The following is a 20,489-nucleotide window of genomic DNA, read 5'->3' as shown; positions in this document are numbered from 1 at the left end:
CTACCATGTTGGGTCAGTCTTTGCTTCAAAAATGCCAACATGACAACAGGTCCTCCAGCTACTTTCTAGTTATTAATTTGCCAAATTCCAGCAAAAGCAACACTGATGAACTGCAAAAACTACTAAAACTGCTCTGCACCTTTCTGTGTGTGCGTTCTCAGTTGTTCTGCACTTCTGCTGATATTGAAAGTATACCTCTGTTCATTTATGTCAGCAAATAATATTATTGGCCAAACCTGCATGTCACAAAAACCTGAAACTGTTGCAATTTACACATTTTTAGAGTCAGAAACCCCCAGGAATTTGAATTAGGGTTTTTTCCATCTACATAATCAGTTGAGGTGAAGCAAAACCACATGAAAGTACTTTTGTGGACTCACCCCCAATCCACTTGCGCTCTATGAAAATATTTAACTTCTTGTGAAACGTGTGACTGAACTTTTTCAGAGTAATCTGTCTGACATTTGAAAATTTGCAGTGTAAACACTCCTGCTGTTTGTGCTTCGCAACTACTCTGTCTGTGTCAAGTTCCATCAAACTCCAACCGAACCCCAGCAAAAGCGAGGAACACATTTCCGCTTTGACAAATGAACAATTAATTTAATCAAGTGAAATTTAAACCATTAAACCAGCTTTTTGTGACAGCCCCCTTTAACCCCCTGCCTCTTCACTGTTCACTTCCGTTCTCACCATTATAACAGGGTTGCAGGGCTGCACTGATTCCAATTTGTGCATGTATGTGTGTATGTGCATGCGTACTGTCGTGTGCTGCGAAATTCCTCTGCCAAATAAAGTCCTCATTGACCCGCCTTCAACAAACACGCTATGACAGTGTCCAGGGGAGACCCAACAGAGCACCAATTCAGCCGTCTGCAACTGGATCTCTTCTCCTCGCACAGAGTCCCCACACAGTTCGTCCTCTCATGACCAGGAAGGAAGGGAGCTCACCACCTTGAAAGAGCACTTCCCATGTACCTGTCTCAGCATCGCCGGATGTGAGCTTTTGTTACCACACGTTTTAGTTTACAGACAAGGAGAGCTATGTCCTGTGGAAGAGCCTAGGGGAAGATCTTCAATCTGGAGTGTAAAGTTTCATGGGGTTTGTAATGATTATTGCAGCAGCCTATGCAAGTGATTCTCAAATTGTTGCCCAGGAACTGCCAAGGGGTTCTTAGATGCATGCCTGTTTATCTTCTTGCCAAGAGTTAAATGAGAAGAAGAAGAAGCAAATGGTTACTTTTTAGCTCAGCTTAGCATTAAAATATAAACCAGGTAACATGTCTATTTAAGTGCAACAGATCTGCCAGTTTGTTGTTTTTGCAATTCAGCTTTTGTGTAAGAGAATAAAGCGTTTTACAGAACGAGCTTCAGAGCTTTATTTTGTCTTTAGACAAACTGTATATGAAAGATGGACGTAATTTATAGGTCTTTTTTCTCACTTCGACTGTCTCAGTGCTTTTTATACAGGCATCATTTAGAGCTCGCTTTACAGCCCTGCTGCCCGGATTTTAACTGGCACCAAGAAGTATGAGCACATTACTGCAGTACTGGCAAACTGACACTGGCTGCCTGTTAAGTTCCATATTGATTTCAAAATTTTGGTAATCACTGTTAAAACATTAAATGACTTTGCTCAAGAGTCCATGAAGGACTTATTAACACCCCTGCGTGCCTGGGTGTTTACTGTCATCAGTGACTTGAGTTCTGGGCTAATAACAAACAAAGGTTAGCAGGCTTTTGCGATGTTGTGGTCTTAAGATATGTGGTATTTTTTATCCATCTTTATTTTTTTTTTATTTTTGATTTTGTTCAGTTTTTACATTTTCGCCTACCTTTTGTGAATTTTCCTTTTCTTTTTTTTCAGAGATCCTGCCTATTGATAGGCCTAAAATTGTTTTTCAGTATCTAAGTTAAGATAATTGCCAGCGATAGTTTCATATTGCTGTCAGGGCACGAGCCTCTCCACACATCTAAAAGAAAGCTAATTATTTTAATTAGTAATTCCCTAAATTAATTGTCCTAAATTTTAAGGTAATTCCTAGCAAAACCTTTTATTTTACTTTCATATTATCAACAATCAAAACTAATGGCGTATGTATTTTCCATCCTCGCTGCACTCAGACCCAAACCTATTTATGCTTCCTGAAAAAAATAATTATATATTTAAATCATTTACACTCTAAATGATTTTCTAGATCAGCTGGGCCCTTTAGGTTTTAGCCAGGGCCCATTTGTCCAATAAAATACACATTTTTTGTGTAAGGGAGTGTTCTTCAGTAATAGCTTTCCTATGTAACACAGGCAGTAAAATGTTATGTGTCGTAGATATTTGAAGTCTTTCCAGATATGGTTCCTTTGGGCACATAAAGGTTTGTGGTCTGATGCATGTTGGTGGTCCTTGACATGAAGAAGTTTGAGAGCTCTTTTCAGTTTGGCCTCTGGGATTTAAATTTCTGCTTTTCTACCTGACAGCAGTTTCAGAAGAGTCGTCTTCCAATCCAAGCAAATACTTTCCTGCATACTCGCAGTTCAGGCCAAAAGCTTGTTTTAGTGGAAAGCATGAATTAGCTTTGATGGAAAAGCTGCAGGATTTTCTATGAGTATTTTAATAGCATATTCTCTTCTTCACAGGACCCAAGTGAGAAGTTCTGTGTGTGTGTGTGTGGAAAATTGGTGGATTTTCCTGCCGACAGTGTCGTTGTAACTAGCATTGCAATTAGCATAGAAGGCAAATTTGTTCAACTGAGTGCTAATTAGTTATAAGCAACAGTTCAGTTTGCACAGTTTAAGATTTATGGTGATATATTCAATTAAATTTGGATTCAATTTGAGTAAAAACATAAACGGGATATTTTTGGATATTCTGTTCTATTTTTATAACAAACCTTAAAATATGAGCTTAACACATGGCACATCTTTTCATGTCATGCTCTAGAGATGGAAACGCTTGTCTGATAAACACAGACTCTTTTGTTTTACTCTCATGTCTTGGGGAAATGGGGCCAGCTGAATGCAGCAGACTCTGCTCAGGCACAGCTGGATCCAATAAGAGGATGCCCTGGTGTTCTGTTTACCCATTCCATATATTACAACAGGAAATTTGGGGAGGAAAAGAGATATATAATAGTATCAAATACTACTATATTCATTTCATTTCCCTACTAACAATTCTGCTTTTTCCCCTCAACTACAAAAAGAATGATAACATCTGAAAGCACACTGTTTTGATGTTCAGCCCAGTAATACTTTGTACTTTGTTCTACTATAACAATAGTATATTATGTTAGTTCTAGGCTATAGTCTGTTGTCTGTGCGCATGTAAAGACTACTGCACACCAAATCTACCTAGCTGTACCTGAACTTAAACTTTACAGTTTAGTCTCACGGCTCTTGCCTTAAATATTCCTACAGAAGGCAGCTGTGGGAATATTAACTTTACAGACTGGTAAAGTTAAGAACTAGCTTTCAACAGTGTGGATCATTTTGTAGTAACTTTTTTTTCTCAGGCATTTGTGGAAACAAAGTGAGACAGAATATTGGACTGAAATTTGTCAATGGTGACAGAAAAGGGAAAATAAAGTTAATAATATTGCTCCACTGAGTTGTTTCAGTTTGTTAATATTTAACATTTTCAAGTATATTGGCAGTTTTCTCAGTTTTCCTTTTAATGTTATTGTGCTACATCACACAAACAGTTATTGAATGCAGGTTTAAAAAAAAATACACATTATTTGCGGCATGCATACATATAACCTTTTTTCCCCTCTACACTCCGGCATAATACAATGCACCAGTCATCTGGTTCATCCTGATATGCTGCACCAGTTCATGTATCGGCCATCTTTGCTACTTTTTTAGAATATATTATAAGTGAGTGCACTGAACGCAATAATGCAGTGATAGGGTAACTCAAGATTTTAACCCTCTTTAACAGTGTAATAATAATAATTTGAAGTTGTGCTAGAACACAAAGACTGAATCTGTCTGAAGGCCACATTAGATGTGGTAATTATTGCCAATTCCTTACCCCGTGGAGCTGCAGAAAGACAGACGCTGCTGCCAAGTCAGAGGCATTGTTGTGGTGACATTTGAGTGGGGGATCAAACCGCTGATGAATAATCCATATTGAAAAGCTGCTCTTTCTGCCAAATGTCAAACAGCAGCAGGAGCAATTGTTCAAGGAGCGGACTCTAAAACTCTTCATTCAGCATCCTCATAATACTGTGTCACACAGTGTACTAGTAAAGGTGGCGATGCAGCGTGTGCAAAACAAACAGTGGTTTAATAACTGAGGTTTCAAAGGATTTCCTCACTCACTAGATTGCTCATTTTCTAAACCAGTCCTGTCATAATATGCCACACACTACGTTTGACTGTCAGTAGAAGTACTAACAGTTTACTTTCCTGCAGCTTTGTATTCATCGTCATCACAGCTTCACAGCTCGTGTGTGAATTGCTCTTCCGTCATGGATTGCACCCTGTGATGATCTCTGATCTCTGCAGCTCTACAGAACATGTCACAAGTCCAGAAACCCTCATTTTTATCTTGTGCTTTGAATGTGCAGCAAGAATGAGCCAACATCAGCTTCCTGCTCCCCTTCTGTTTACTGCAACAGATGAAAAGAGAGCAGAGTATTCTGTAAAGACGAGGGCTTAGCTGATTTGTTTTGCATTGTCATGAATTGGCAAACTGACTCTTTATAATTAGCCTGCCGCAAAGCCAAGCAATGTTTCAGGGCTTGCAGCCTGTCTCCAGTCCCCATAAAGAAATATTTGAAATTAACAAAAAGCAGCTTCCATCTGGTAGAGATTCACAACTTGGACTGTGTAGCTGAAACAAATTGTTGTATCCCTGTGGTCAGCATAGATCTGGCATATAGAACAGATGCTCAACCACCCCCAGGCTTCCATAAAAACACACAACACCAACATACACCTCTGCGCATCCATTCCCTCATGTCATACAGTGACTCACACTGTTATGGTGGAATAGATGCAGGTGGATTCAGTCTCCCCCAGCATGCTTTAGTGCTGGAAATAATACAATATGGTATTTTAGCTTTTTAAAAGATTAAAAAAATACATGAAGAATCACATCGAAATGGGGCAGGTGCAGGACCTAACACAAACAGGCAACAAAAGAAGAACATCAGTGTCTTGCACAGTGCTGGGTTCTGGTTTTCCATATATACTGCATGACAAAGAATGTAAAGATCTGAGCTGCCCTATTCTTCACAGTAATTCACACTGCAGATATGGAATAGTTTGGAATGTGATTTTTGCCTTCTCCTTGCATAAGCTGCTTTCTCTGCCAACTGCTAACAAGTACACAAGCTCAGCCTGTTGATTAAAGATTAGGAGGTTTCACTCTTCTTTTCATATCCTGGATTTTCATTCATTCAAATCTTAACACTTTTCTGTGACCAGTGCAAGAATTAACTTGAAGTTTGAATCCACCTGTGCGTATCCGTGGGGCAAAATTACAAAGACATCAAAAGTTAATGGCTCTGGAAACAGACACTGACCATTTATACACTGTAAGTGGAAATAAATTGCATCACCCTGCCCTAAAGAATGTCTGAATCACTGAACTTCCCATGAGGATAGGTAACTATTGTTCACTTCATTTGTTTTGTTTTTGCCCTAAGTCAGAGACAAGAAACTCGATTCTGAAGACTTTCCATTATCCAATTCCCCACAGCACAGTCTCGCTTATTTGAAACCTTACTCCTGTGTAACAGTGTATCAGCAGCACCTACGTATGCTACTTTCAGCTGTGTAAGAGCGATTCTTTGTTTTTCAAGGATTTAGGTAGTTCATCCATTAGCAGTATCTGCAAATGTGACGAATGATGTGTTTGATTTGATTATACCTTGACTTTAAAACAACAGTGGACATCACAGCACTTCCAAGACCTTATGTGACTGTACAGCAGCAAGTGATACTGCTCAGTAATCTACAAAGGCCTGAAAGGGGGAACTGTTTCTTTAGCCAACCTGTAAATTCCTAACAGATTGAGCTTCTGGTTGAAGGCCTTGTTTTTGGAAAAGCAGCTGAAAGAAGCTTGTAACACTGCAGGATTTCTTTCAGGCTAAATACATTAGCAGATGGACAATGGGGTCAGTGATCCGAGGTTTACTTGTAACAGAGAAGCACAAAGTCCTTATCGAAGGAGTCTGTGAATTACAGTGTGACTCGTGTTTGCCAGCTTATGCTTAGCCAAGCGTTATGGTGTACCACTTTGTTCTGTATTGAATCTACTGCAAACGTGGCTGTTAATATCTTAGAATATCAGCAGTCAAAACTAAAAAGAAACACGGGCTTATTTTAGCTGTGATAACATCCCTCTGCAGGACTAAGAATTGACCTGACAAATCATGACACCCCAATTTAGACATCTTTATTCTAAATGTACAAACACCACAAACAGAAGCTTATTCAGTGTGGTACGGCAACGCCGGATAACGTCTGCAGATGTAATCTTCAGGAACACCAGTCTCATTTATCTGTCATCCGCTTGGGGATTCGAGGAGCGCCTTTATCGGGGTTCCGCAGAAAGGAATTCGCAGAGACTGCAGATGAAATATGGACGGGTTATTTTCAACAGAATCACTACTGGCAGCCTTGAGAGGAGGAGATAATTACCACTTTGACAAGCTTTGATCACAGGTACAGTTATGCTCAGAATGTCTATGTGGATAGAACAATGAGATGACGGCCCTGAAATCCAGATGAGTGTGGCCTAGTTTTGCTTCTTAGATTATGAATAGAAGTACTGTCTAGCGCATGAAGATGCAAGAACTAACAAAATAGGGGTAGTTGATGTGGCATAGTTGACTGTCCATAACTCTTTTGATTTGTAGAAGTGGAGAAGAGCTACTGCAATGCTCTGGGGGAAAATGTTGTGGGTAAGTCATCCACTTGTAAATACTGTGGGTGGAATGAATCACTGTGGTTTCTTTTTTGTCCGAAGGCAGCAAATTATTCAATAGAATGACAGATGGATCAACGAGCCTGGAGTCTTGCTGGAGTCGATTTTAGCGAAGTAGGTGTGGAGTCACGAGGGGTAACACTGGTGGGAAGTAGGGAAAAAAAATCAAGATGAAGATGTAACCTTGGCATACAGAAATAAGGTTCAGTTCATTGATATCTCTTTGAAAATGCATCCAGACCAAAGTAAACATGCCTCCCACACTACCTGCCAGAACTAAACTGAGATGCAGTGTTTCTTAGCAGGGCCACCCAGGTATAGGAAGGAAGAGCTCTTTTTGTTTGTGTGTGTTTGATGGTCAAACAAGTCAAATGAGTCAGGTTTTGCCTCTCTGACCTCCGGAATGTAAACAACAAACCTTATGAGTTTTCAAGTCAGTGTTTTGTTTATGTTACATAGTTTTTCAGGGTTTGCGAATGTATTCTTCCACCCCTGCAGGACTCATTTATATTTTACCTCCTCCTGTATCCTGCTCATTAGTCCTGCACTGATGTTGTTCTCCTGGAGGCTCAGATGCCTCAGTGGAAACTGTGTCCTGCAAAGCAAAGCCCCCATGATGTCATTTCCTCCCACATCGCTGATGCAGTTCTTGTCTAAATCCACCTGCTGCAAACTCATGTTCTCTTTCAGCATGTCAGCCAGCAGCCTGACCCCGGGGTCACCCAAGTTATTTTCGTCTAGGATGATCTGAGTCAGTGAGCTGTTTCCTTTTAAGCTGTCAAAAAGTTCCTTCCAAGCTGCCAGATCGGCACCGCTGGTCTGTGCTAGCCCTAAATACTGAAGATAGGAATGGGATCTCATATATGATGCTAACACTTTCACCCCATCACTGCTCAAACCATTTCCTCCAATATCCAGCTCTAAAAGTGTAAAAAGCCTGAAAGAGCTCCATCCAGAGGGCAGCTGAGGTAGCATATTGTGTTCTGATGGGAAAAGCATAGCCTGTTGGATAGCAGCAGCTGCTCTTGCTGTTTGTTCCTGCAGCTCAGCTATTCCGTTCAACAGGGTCAGCACTCCATGGTCACGCAGTTTGTTCCCAAACAAGCTGTAGAGAGAGAAAATAGAGGTTACTGTGGAGATTTATTTTTGAGCCTCCATGAACCACTCACTTGAAAATGTAGCTGTGTGCACCCTGATATTAAGTTTTCTCTCATGTGACATCTAAGTTCAGGCAGAAAGCCTTTTTTTTTTTTTTTTTTTTTTTACACCGGATGACACTGGATGACACAAATGGTGGATTTTGTGTGTGTGTGTGTGTGTATTTTTGTTTTGCAGTAAAATGGAATCTGCAGAAAACTAATTTGTTACATCTTTTCCTGTTGAGGGGTTGATGTATTTGGTATGTTAAATGCAGATTTAAGGCTTTTGAATAACTGAAGAACTGAACTGGTGCATTTGGGAATAATGCTGAAATATATTCATGTGTTTTCACAGGTAAATTATTTTTAAGCCCTTACAGGAATATCTTTGCCTCTATTCCCCTTTAAGAGATGAAGATACACGTTTCATTGGCTGCATTAGAAATAGTCTGCCAGCTGAAAATCTCATCTCATTTGTTTAATCTGTAAAAAGTGAAGTCTCAGAATAATTACGCAGAGTCACAAGCTTGACTGTCGCCAACAAAGGCCTTCTAGAAATAGAGGGGCCGGTCTTTCTCACCACTCTGCCGCTGTCTCGATAATTTGCCTTCACTTACCGCTTGTTTGTGGGTCTCTATGCTTTAAGTTTTGGCTTCAGTAAATAAAAACAATCAAAAATCAGTTGACTGACTTGATGATTAAAAAATATCCAATATTTCTTTGCCTTTAAAAACTCTTGGGTCACCTTTGCTGTTTGTTTTATTGTTTGCACTGTGAAGCATCAGTCCTTCAGCTGTGCAGCAACTGTGTTCTTTACTTGGTTTTAAGCAGTGAAGTTGTTTTTCTAACCAAGGGAAGAATGCTTCCATCATTCCCTTTGGTTGTCTTCTGTGGTTTAAAACATATTTTGGTCTTGCTGTTATCGACAGTGTTTTCCTGTAAGAATGGGCGAGATTTCTAAATTGTTTTTGCTATCATAGCCTAAAGATGGGCTCTCTCACTTGCAAGGACATCTCTTTAGACCTCGTGTGGAGAATTCCACTGGAAAGTACCAAATACAACTTCATCATCTCCAGACTTTTATCTGCCTAATGCATCACAATAATAATAAGGAAACCAATTCAATATAAGCTGCTGAAAATGGGGGACTGTGTATAAAAATGGCTGAAATTCCCACACAGTTAATGTGATACTTATATATCCATTACTTTGGTTGCTGTGTTTCTTGGATTTGCTGCATTTTTATACTATCTCTTCAGTTCCGTTCATATTCCTGTCTCTCTCTTTTTAAAAAAAGTGATATTCAAATGCTTTTAGATGGGGGCATGTTTTCTGAATTCTAATGTTATTCTTTGTCAGATTTTGATAAGACACAACTCAGTGGAGCGTAGGACTTACTGCAGGCCTTTGACCTGGGGCTTCACTCTCAGAACGTCCAGCAGAATGTGAGCACCGTAGGGGCCAATGAGGTTGAGGTTGAGATTGAGTAGTGTGACTTCAGACAGACTGCTTTTTAGTGACCCCGCCAGGCTCAGCAGAAGGTCATCTGTGAGGTCCGTGTTCCTCAGAACCAGCTGCTCCACCTCATCAGACATGCTCAGCACTGTCATCATGGCATGAAGCTACATTTACAAACCAGGAGAAAGTCACAGAAAACTGTAAGTCCCTCTAAAACGACAGTGCGGGAAATGAAACTGTTATAATGCAGTGTCGCTATACTGTTATCCATAAGAACAGTTTCTTACTGTGAAACTAGAGCACTGTGCTGTGTGGAATATATATTTTATATCTGTGAATTCTTCTTTTCTGTAATCTTGTTGTAGAGTGGTGCAGAATGCGCGAGCACAGAATTGCAAAGATATGATACAGACAAAAACATATTACATTTAACTTCTAAGTTACCTCAATTACAAGAGAAGCAGCTGTTATAAAAATACAGAAATCACATTTGCACAAGTGCAGATTATTATTTTGTCCTTCATACAGAAATGCATTTTGCATCTGAGCCCTGAGAGGAATATTAACAATAAGCATTTACTGTTTGTAAATGTGCGCAACAGCACACAATGTGAGATGTGTTGTCGGGTGGGAAAGAGATGTGGGGGAGACAGGTGCTGGAGGTTTTCTAAACACAGACAAGATGAGAGTCCGGAGACATATGGTCTGGCTGTCCGGCCACGTCTACTTTGCCATTTTGCTAGACCTTGAGGAATTTTTCAGGAACTGTTGGAAGCTTTTTCATCATGATCGGTATGACCGAGTGAAATGCCTGCCTGCCCCAGATAAAACTCAGCGACCATTTGAACAACTCGTCTTTGTATTCAAAGCCCAAATAATAGAATAAATCCTCTGAATTCATCCAAATGAAATAAAATCAACATTTTATCTGCCAAATCAGTGTTACATGCCTAAGACATATTGCCACCTTTCTGTTATCAGGGTAGATTTTACATGTTGGACAAGTTCCTCAGTTTGTGCTTAAAAGCTAAAAATATGAAGCAGTAATTAAAAGAGAAAATGGTGGCACTCAATAAAAGCCTGTGTTTCTCTCTGTGTAAACACTACATTATTTAGTGAATAGCTGGAACATGGTAATATAGTCAGAGTGTGGAAAAACATGAACAACCTTAAAGCTAGTTGAGAAGTGGGACAATGGAACGTGCATTACTTTAATGGGCAAATTGTTTTTTAATGTTGACATTTCATTATATTATTTGGCAGATACAATTCCTGCTCTGACAAAAACACAGAATGGAAGAATCTGCTTGAATCGAGGCTTTTGGCAGTGATTTAATGCCAGGAAAGCTTCTGGCAAAAACACAGTTTCACCACAGTAATTTGTGTTATACACACACCTGTGCCTGCAGGTCTTGCTCTCTAACGGACTCTTCCGTGCCAGCGCTCTGATTAACCATGTGCTCTTCTTCCTCTGGCTTTCCATCATGCTGCAGAATGGTGTCACTTTCTGCACTGAGCTCCACATCTGAGCGTTGAGCTTTGGGGCCCGATGACAGCCTCTTCTGGAGCCGGCACCTCTCCAGGACTTGGCATACAGAAAGAAAATTAAACAACTCAGGTGCAATAAAACCAACTGTCCTGAAGCCAAGTGCATGCAGTGATATTGATATCCGCGGTTAATTTGAAAATGTAAATAATAAAATCTAAAATTCAGTTTGTGCCTCTGTTTGAGCAATAGAGAAAGCAGATCAGCTAAAATTTATGCACACAGGCATGTGTGTATCTGCATAACCTCTCCCACACGTCATCCGTCTTCCTTTAAGCAGACATTTCTCAATGCATCACTTTCTTGCAAATTCAACCTTTTTCTGCTTAAGTGTATTATGTAAATCAGCTACAGCTCTCCAGGGGGATTCCACTTTGGTCCTACTGTGCTGCGGTTTCTTTACTCACTGTTTGCCTTGAACCAGTGATGTTTGCTTGGGCCTTGCTTCAACGCAGCACTCATTTCCACACATTCTTCATAGAAGTCCTTCAGCTTTTCCCCATCTCTGTTTTTCCCATTTGATCCAAGGCCCTTCTGTTTCTCTCTGTTCTGCTTCGTCAGTGCTTCCTCATCCTGCAATGAATCTTTAAAAAGAAACACTCTTTTTCTTTTCTGTTTTCTTTCTCTGCAAAGAATATTAAATGGAGATACCACAGGCAGAAGGCTTGAAGGTCATCTGTATCTCCCCTTGAAAGGCCAGAAGATTCTATTTTCCACTATTTTTCCATCTTGTCTTACAGGAATCAAACCAGATAAAAATTAAAATTTGCATACCGGGAAATTTGCTTATCATGTTCGATGGCGGCTGCCCCGTATGCAGGATTGTGACAGGGCTGGTTGTTCTGTCCTGCTCTTGTCTGGCAGACAATGCCTTGTCTTCAAATTTTTCCATCACTGTTGACCTCGTTGAGCTCTTGCCGTCTTGTCTCTCTTCTCCTCTGTCATTTCCAGCTGTCTTGCCTTTGCTCTCCTTCTGATTAGTTTGACCCTTGCGTCGTTTCTTTTTGGAAGTCTCTTTAATTCCAGCTACAGGAAGGTCTTCGCTGTCTGTTGATCCTCTGCTGCCCTCCTTGGTGTGTTTTCTTGTCCTCCTCACTGATTTCTTCACAGGTTTGGCTGGGATAAATAGAGGGGATGATGGACATGACTCGATGACGCCTGCTTTGGAAACATTAGAGACAAAATGAGAAGGAAAAAATGCTTTGTGAGACATCTTGTCTTTAAAGTAGTTGATCAAAAGCAAGGACTGGGCCTGATATCAAAAAATGTTGATGAAAAGCTTTAGGAAGTAATGGAAAATTGAGACCCTCATTTCCAGGCTTAGTACCATTGCCAGTGCTCTGCTCGAGAGAAAGATTTAAGTTCTCCTTTGCGCCGTTGTTCAGCTGCTGGCTAGAGCTGTATTTGGTTCGGAGACTTGTGCATCTGAAAGGGATGGAAATGTGCTTTCATTATATTCTACCTACTGTACCAACATCACCCCCTGATCTTGTAAAATATGCTTCCTTTTTCCTCAGTGTCCACCCACAACACATTATATCTGCAAAACAATGGATTTACCCAACATGTTTTGACATTTGGTATTAAATTCTCATTTTTCTGCCAGTGCCATGCTGTCTGTCTCTCAGAGGATGTAATCTTACCTGTAGCAGGGTATCCCACCAGCCAGCCAAGTCAATCTAAAGCAGCTCTTCCTGCCCTGCTGGAAGCCAGGAGTGTAGCGGTACTCACAGCAGGAACTGATCCTGGTCACCATGATGCCATTGACATAAAAGGAAGCACTGAATGGGTAACCTCTATGTCTCTGAGACAAAAACTGGAACTGCTCTGAAAGATACAAGCAGCACAAATATTAAGATTGTAGATATTGTTTGATCTTTTTAGAAGGTAGTCTTGTTTGGCTTTTCTTGCTGCAGGTCATCACATTTGGTAATGGTTTCTTATGCATTTGTCTTGTGTTACAAACGGCTTGTGGTCCACAAAAACAGTGGCCAGGTGTTCTGCACTTCCTGCAGTCTCATGTGTCACACAAAACCCTCCTGCAACACACAGCTCACATATTCTCTCTCTTTCTCTCTCTCTCTCTCTCTCTCTCTCTCTCTCTCTTGCACACACACACACACACACACACACACACACACACACGGAGCAAAACCCACAAAAAGACTTGGGGCCAAAACACTAGTCATAATTGATAGCATCACTGGTTGCATTTGGAGATTGAAATCACTTTTATGATTTTAATCAAATTTTACTTTATCTTTGCTTATTGTCATCATGTGGTGATGTTTGGCAGTGCTTCTATCTTTAGTTAAACACTGTGTTCAATCTTTTGCTGCCTCAACTGGTTTAGTTTAAAAGTAGGCCTAAAAAGCACAGAGTTACAGCGCTAGTCTACCTCAAAATCACTCTGCAGATTCTTCTTCCTCTGGCCTGTAGCGTTATTTATTCATCTAAATTGCTTTGGATTGAGTTGCCCAGTTTTTGGTGACATTGGCTGTAGAGATACAGTATCAGACTTCTGTTAAAAATCTTGGATCCAGACAGAACTCACCTTGTGGTGCTCAAAGTGCCAAAAAATACATTTGAGATGTTTACCAGCAATGTGTTGTTTCAGAAATTATGATTCAATAAAAACAAACAAACACAAAAAACATTAACTTTGGTGTGAGCAGTTTCATTCAGGAACTCTTTTCTCTTTTTTTTCAACTATGTCCTCTAACCAAACCAAAGGAAGTAATGTGGCTAGCTAATGTTACAACGCAGACAAGAAGACACCAGAGTCAACAGAAGTTCTTAGAAGACACCATCAATGTTAATGTTGTTTGCTTTGTTGTGCACAAGCTTTTTGTTGGGGCTAGACCATAGGCTTCCCTCAGCTCAGTGGGATTGGCAGGTGTAGTTCAGTGGAAGGAAAATAGTTCTCTGCATGCTATATCTCCAAAACTGAGTGACTCACACTGAAACTATCTAGATGGATAAATGGAACCAAGGTCAGAAAGACAACATGTTTATTTGATTTTAGAATGAACCTCCACTTTGACAGCACTGGAAACATACCACATCCTGGTTGGCTTTTGCAACTCCCATTTGGGAATAGTAACATTAACTTAGAAAGAGACCCTTTTTAGGTGCAATCAAGAGATGCAATACTCAAAACAGGACGCAGATCCAAGTGCAATTTATGTTGCAGTTCCAGCCATTGATATGTCAGACAGTACAAAAAAGGCTATTTTTTCATTTTATACTATCTATTTCATTTTATTCTGCTTAGTCAATTCAAAGACAGTGGGAGGTGGAGTCTATCCCACCAACAATAGAGCGAGAGGCAGGGTAAACCTTGAACAAGTTGCCATAATCACTATTTAAAATGAACTTAACTGGAAACAAAACATTATGTCAAAATGTTAGATATAACTAAATCTGTATGTAATGTCACTGCACTCTTGCCATCAAAATCACATATCACTGTATATAAAGTGTAAAACCAATGCAATAATAGTCACGACATATCTCATTGACTTTGTGGGATCGACTGTTTGGATTGTGCTTCTGTGTATTGTCTGCTCCTTTGTTTTATTCCTACCAAGGATTTTGTAAACACATCACACATGCAGTCTGAAGCAGAAATCCATAACCTCTTTCTTGCCTGACTTTGAGATTCCTTCCCTGGAGTGATGCTTGTACAGTGTATATCAACATGTACCGACTGCAAAGATGAAATAACTTGTCTTGTCTATTGACGTTTTTTATGCGATGACAGTGCATCAGGTCACACATCAGCTTTTTATTGGTGTTCGGCTGAAATTCTGCCTCAGGGCAGTGTTCTCATCATTCTCATTAAAATGTTGCTTTGATGAGGAATTAAGCTTGTGGCAGTGGACACTTTAATGCCACTGATTTCTTTCTCTTACTTTGACCCCCTTAATGGCAGAAAACACCTTAAAATCTGCAAAAGGGAGTCAAATATAAAGAAATATAAAAAACGAATTTCTGAATCATTGTTGGCCATTCAAACGATACGGTTTCAGCTTTAGCAGTTCCTACCGCCTGGAGTTACGAGGCCTTTGAAGACACAAATATTCTCTCCTCCATTGACTTGCTGGAGTACTTTCAGTTCATCCTGAGTTGACCCAAGCCCCAGATTCCGATGTCTTTGTCCAAGGTAGGTCATTGTCACAGTGACATTGGATTTCTTTGCCTCTTTTTGTGCCTTAAGGCTGCTCTGATAAGAAGAGGGCAGAACGTGCACAGTGTAAGAAGAAGGGTTTAAAACATGTTTGAATTTGTTTTTGTTGCAAGCAAAATATCAGCCTACCTGTTTTGCTGTGCGACCTCCTGTTTTCTGAGAAGCCACTGAGGAGAAGGATCCTCTTCGTTTGTCATATAGGTAAGGGCACGACTGACTCAGACTGCCTCTGATTGAGTTCAGGCTTGAAGCCTTAGCTGTGATGGCTGGGAGATAAACATCACCTTTTCCAGGTCTGCTAGAATGGGCTCCAGGCTCAGTCAGCTACATGAGACGATCAGAATCAGAATACTTTATTAATCCCTAATGAAATGATTTGGTTACAGTTGCTCCAAGACAATAAGAACAGTAACAGACTGAACTAAATTAAATAATGCAATATATTACAAAGTTACAAATTATAAGAATACAAGATACATGCAACATTTCAAAGAACAGTTTAAAAAGAATACTTTATTTTTTCATAGCTCATCAATGTTATCGAAAGAAATTATTTACAGTTACACTACATTCTGCTTCTCTACATATATTGGTAGCCACAGATATCTATGGCAGCAAAACATAAATAAACAAAAAAATAAATAAATAAAAATAAATAAAATACAAGGTGTTGTAAATTTTCTGTGTCTCCCTCTCCCAGTCTGTTTGTATTACTGTCATTCCCACCTATGATAGTGTAGCTGGCATTGTTTTCACTCTGTGGCTCTGTGTCTGTATCAGTTAAAATATGGTCCTGGAGACACCTACTGGAACTACCTCAAGGTCTGTTTTGAACACTTTCACATGTCTGTCTGCCTGTCGTTGCCATGCAACTGCATCACAACTGTGTTTGATAAGACATCAAACTTTAACTGAGGTTAAAAATAAATAAATAAGTTTGACGACAGGTATTGCCTGACCAATGAGTATTACTTACTCATGTAATAATAATGACATGTTAATAGGCATTGCACACAGGCATAGTAGTCAGTGCTGCTGCCAAGGAACATAAAAACATGTTAAGGTGCTTCTTCTGCATCATGGTTCTTGTTAAACAGCTGGAGTTGCTTCGTGGGAGCCCAGGGCTGCTGTCTGCTGCTGCAGCTGATAGTTAAGTTTGGCAGAGAACACATTTCACTGCGGGGATCAAACAAAGTAATGCTTTACTTATTCTTTTTTTTTTCTTTTTAAATTCTGAATGACTTTTGAATAGACAAAAGGAACAAACTATTTAGTAGTTATAGTGTAGGAAATGACCTATTTGGTAAAATTTCAGTCCTGATGATTGCCTCTTTGATCATTTTTCACCTTTAAATCTTAAAATTTGAATTAACTCAAGACTGAAATGCTGCTACATCCACTGTAATAAGCAGGTCTGTTATATGATGGGTATCATACCAACACTCTTCTTATATATTTTTTGTGTGATTTCGTATGCAATCCATGTATATATTTACTCACCAGACACTTTATCGGGTATAGTTTTTCAGTTGCTTGTTAATGTGAATATCTAATACCAACAACATGACAGCAGCTCACTGCATTTTGGCTTATAGATATGGTCAAGATCAGCGGTTCCCAACCTTTTTTGCGCCACGGACCGGTTTATGCCCGACAATATTTTCACAGACCGGCCTTTAAGGTGTCGCGGATAAATACAACAAAATAAAACTAGTACCAGTACCGAAAAAAAGAAGATTTATTCATAACACACGTGAAAAGAGCCAGGAAAACCGAGTTAACGATAAAAACGATAACAAAATAACGCTGAAAACCGATAAAAACCCTGAAAACCATACATTTCACACCTGAGCCTCAATTCTCGCGGCCCGGTACCAAACGACTCACGGACCGGTACTGGTCCGAGGCCCGGGGATTGCGGACCGCAGGTCAAGATGACCTGCTGGAATTCAAACTGAGCATCAAAATGAGTGAAAAAAAGTTATTTAAGTGACTTTAAACATTGTGTGATTGTTGGAGAATGGCCCTATTAAGGTAAATATATGAAGGGAGCAGCAGTTTGCTAGGTAAAGGTGCCTTCTTGACAGAGGTGAGAGCAGAATAACCAGGCTGCTTTCAGCTGATAGGAAGCCAATAATAGCTCAAATAACTCTTGTTATTTGTTATATATGGTTTGTAGAAGAGCATCTCTGAATGTACAACACGTCAAACCTTGAAGCAGCAGCAGAAAATCACCCTGGGTGACACACCTGTCAACTAAGAACCAGAGATTAAGGCTATAATTTGAACAGGTTGACCCAAATTGAGCAATAGAAGATTGGAAAACTTTTGCCTGGTCTGATGAATCTGCAGCAACTGTTTGATGTGTCATGTCAGCACAGACCAAAAGCTGTGAGGAAAGTTTCCAGCACCATTTTAGTCCGACAAAAATTAAGGCAGTTCTGAAGACAAAAGTGAGTCCATCCTAATACTACAGTGATCCACCTATAAATAAAAAGGCTGGTGAGTATATTCTTTTTTTGTCTTATTTTTGAGTTTTGTAATTTTTTAAATTCTCATTTAAATTCACACTCAGTAAATAAACTTTGCAAGTAGAGATCTCAGAGTTTACCTGGTCATAATTCTTAAGCAAAATAATAAAATTATATGTTAGGTTCCTGAAGTTTGCATGCGTCATGTGTTGGGAAAAAGGGACTTGTTACTAATTTCATCAAATTAGCATGCTGTTCAAGATTTTTCCGACCTTGTAGATCTCCACAGTGTCTGGATTCTCAAGGAGGAGAAGCTTGCTTTTTGCTCTAATCAGACTGGCAATGGAATGGATCATTTTAGCATCTCTAGGCTGAGCTGGGATCTGTTTAAAAAATATTCAGAAAAGGAGAACGTTCAGATGCAATGTCAGCCATGGATCAGAAACATGCCCATAGAATGACTCACAGGAGTGTCTCTGTCTCCTCCGTGAACTCCTCTGTAAAAGAGATCCTGAAGAAGAGTCTTGCTGTTCCGTCTGATTCTTCTCATCGACTCCATTCTTCCAGCAACACGTGTTTTTGAATATATACCGTCAAAGGTTTTCTTCCACCTTTTATAGTTCGTAAGAGGAAAAAGTGTGACTATCACAAGTTAAAGTAGACACCTGGAACACTGTAAACACTTTGTGGTAAAATAATAATGAGGTAAAGGTACTGCTAATCATTCTTCAGCCAGGCTGTTGACAATGGTGCTTTTATTTCTATAATCACTAATTTTACAATATTACCTTCAGGGTATAAATCAAAGATGTGGGTAGAGATTCAAAGGTCTGTGATCATGGTAATGTATTCCTATTATTACCTTCCTGAGCTGTACTGTTATGGCTCCCTAAAGGTGGTATTATAAAGTTTTTTGTGTGAGACAATTAAATGAAAACCTGGGTGGAAGCAACAGAAAAGCTCTATAATTTTCACAGTGAGTAGGATGTATATTATAGTTTAGTCAGGAAAAGATTATATAAGGTCCTCGGGTGAGAGTCTGCAGAAACAACTGTACGGGGACCTTCTCTTTTCATTTAAGTTGTAAGGTCACTGTGATCCTGCAGCTCAGTGAATAAATCGAGACAGTCTTTGCTGGAAGTCCATTCCCCATCTCAGCACCTAATGTGTTTTAAAAAATAATACAAATATGATAAATCTAAAACTAAGAAGGCACATCTTAATTCACTAATAAGCTTTCTTTTTTCTTTTACAGCCTACCGATGAATTTCAGTATCTGTAATCTAATCGCGTCATCCGCAGCCATGTCATCTGCTGTGCTGAGTGCTTCTGGGAGAGGAGGTAGCAGGCACGCAGCCATCCCCCTGAGATTAGTAGCCTGCGTATGCATGAATGCGCCCCAGCCTCCAAGACTAAAGAAATTGGTCTAAAGAAGTGTTTCTTTTTGGCAGTCTGGTTTATTGTCTAAATGGCTATTCTTAATGGCCCATATGTTTTGTTTTAAGCCTTTAATATAGCTAGAACTGAGAAATACATATACAAACAAGAAGCTTGTTTACTTCTTGTTTGCATATGTAAATAGATAGATGACAGTGTGATGTAGCATCTGCAGATGTTTAACCTATGTGCTGTCTAATCTGATCAGATATTGTAGTTTTGAGGGCCATTTAAAAAAAATATAAAACTGAAAGAAACAACATCTTACTGAAAAATGCTCCACTATAAATAAAACATCTTTATTTAGGGTTTTACTAGTACTATATGTATGCAGTACTAACAAGATATTAAATCATGTTTAGCATTTTTACTTGTATTGTAGTAATAATAAATTCATTATACATTACTAAATATATTAGTTTAGAAGTATTCATAGCTAATTCCTAACACTATATTTACATTTATTTTTAATTCTTTTTTTTAGGTTTACCTCTTAATAATTATTTTAAATGTCATTATTAACCTAACTACATTAGTACAAATTAAATAAATAAATAAATGCCCTCCATACAAAATAAAAATAAAATAAAATGGATTCTTTCTTATTCTCCATTATTTCTTATTGTGTTTTAAAGCTACAAATCACAGGAAGCACAGCAAGTACTCAAAACATTATTACATTATGATGTGTTTAAAATCTTTCTTCTTTCCTCACTCACCAATTTTTCTCATAAACCCAGAGAGGATAGAGAATCTTACCTGTTGTCTTGTCCACGTATGAAGCTGAATATGTGTTTGCACCTGGTGATGTGATATGTCCACAGCTGCTGATCTCCTGTTCTCTGCTCTCTTCACAAAGCCAGTGACACCTGAGCAGCCGACGCCTTTGGCACATAGTCCCCGTCACCTGACATTGGTACCTCATATATCATTAATCGCCTCTGACCTTTGCTTTTCGCATTGACTGCCTGTGCTATTGTTTAAGTCTTTTCTTTTCTTTTCTTTTCTTTTTTTACCAACCAATTAGCAAATGTAAATTGAGGAGACTGAACACAGATTCATAACCGTGAATCACTGTCACGGACCCAGTTCCAGGGATTCGGGGTCCGTGAGCAGTGTGGACTACTATTGTAGTTATTATTATTATTATTATTATTATAATTATTATCATTATTGTGGTTGTTGTTATTATGGTTGTGTCTGCTGTCCTGTTTTTCCGTGTTGGTGTACTGTCAGGTGTTTAGGGGTGTGTGCTTGTGTATGTGAGGGTGCGGTCGTGGCAGGCACTTTTAGGCCTGGTGGGTGTGGCCCTGCCAGC

General features: G+C 39.4%; 1 protein-coding gene across 1 annotated transcript; it reads right to left on the bottom strand.

The window, feature by feature from the left end:
• Positions 1-6,516: 6,516 nt before the first annotated feature.
• On the bottom strand, positions 6,517-19,977 carry LOC146562961 (uncharacterized). Its single transcript, XM_085293177.1, has 12 exons — positions 19,931-19,977; positions 18,201-18,345; positions 18,007-18,117; positions 15,393-15,587; positions 15,122-15,299; positions 12,718-12,901; positions 12,402-12,499; positions 11,849-12,232; positions 11,482-11,658; positions 10,926-11,113; positions 9,469-9,692; positions 6,517-8,036 (listed from the first exon to the last, which is right to left on the bottom strand). Exons 2-12 carry the CDS (start codon positions 18,291-18,293, stop codon positions 7,433-7,435), a joined length of 2,436 nt encoding a protein of 811 aa, XP_085149303.1. The 5' UTR covers positions 18,294-18,345; positions 19,931-19,977; the 3' UTR covers positions 6,517-7,432.
• Between the last annotated feature and the right edge of the window lie 512 nt (positions 19,978-20,489).

Source organism: Mchenga conophoros, linkage group LG12 (genome assembly GCF_057382185.1).
Source record: "Mchenga conophoros isolate Kocher_MC1m ecotype Shallow Benthic linkage group LG12, M_conophoros_male_GT1.1, whole genome shotgun sequence".
NCBI classification, from domain to species: domain Eukaryota; kingdom Metazoa; phylum Chordata; class Actinopteri; order Cichliformes; family Cichlidae; genus Mchenga; species Mchenga conophoros.
This window is presented reverse-complemented; position numbering and strand designations above follow the sequence as displayed.

Bases quoted from the DNA above. Each gene is read 5' to 3' on its own strand.
- LOC146562961 (XM_085293177.1), bottom strand. From the start codon at position 18,293: ATGGAGTCGATGAGAAGAATCAGACGGAACAGCAAGACTCTTCTTCAG. The intron at 15,300-15,392 runs GTAGGCTGATAT...TCTTCTTATCAG, and splicing joins GAGGTCGCACAGCAAAACAG to AGCAGCCTTAAGGCACAAAA. The intron at 9,693-10,925 runs GTGTGTGTATAA...TTGTAAATGTAG, and splicing joins AGCAAGACCTGCAGGCACAG to CTTCATGCCATGATGACAGT.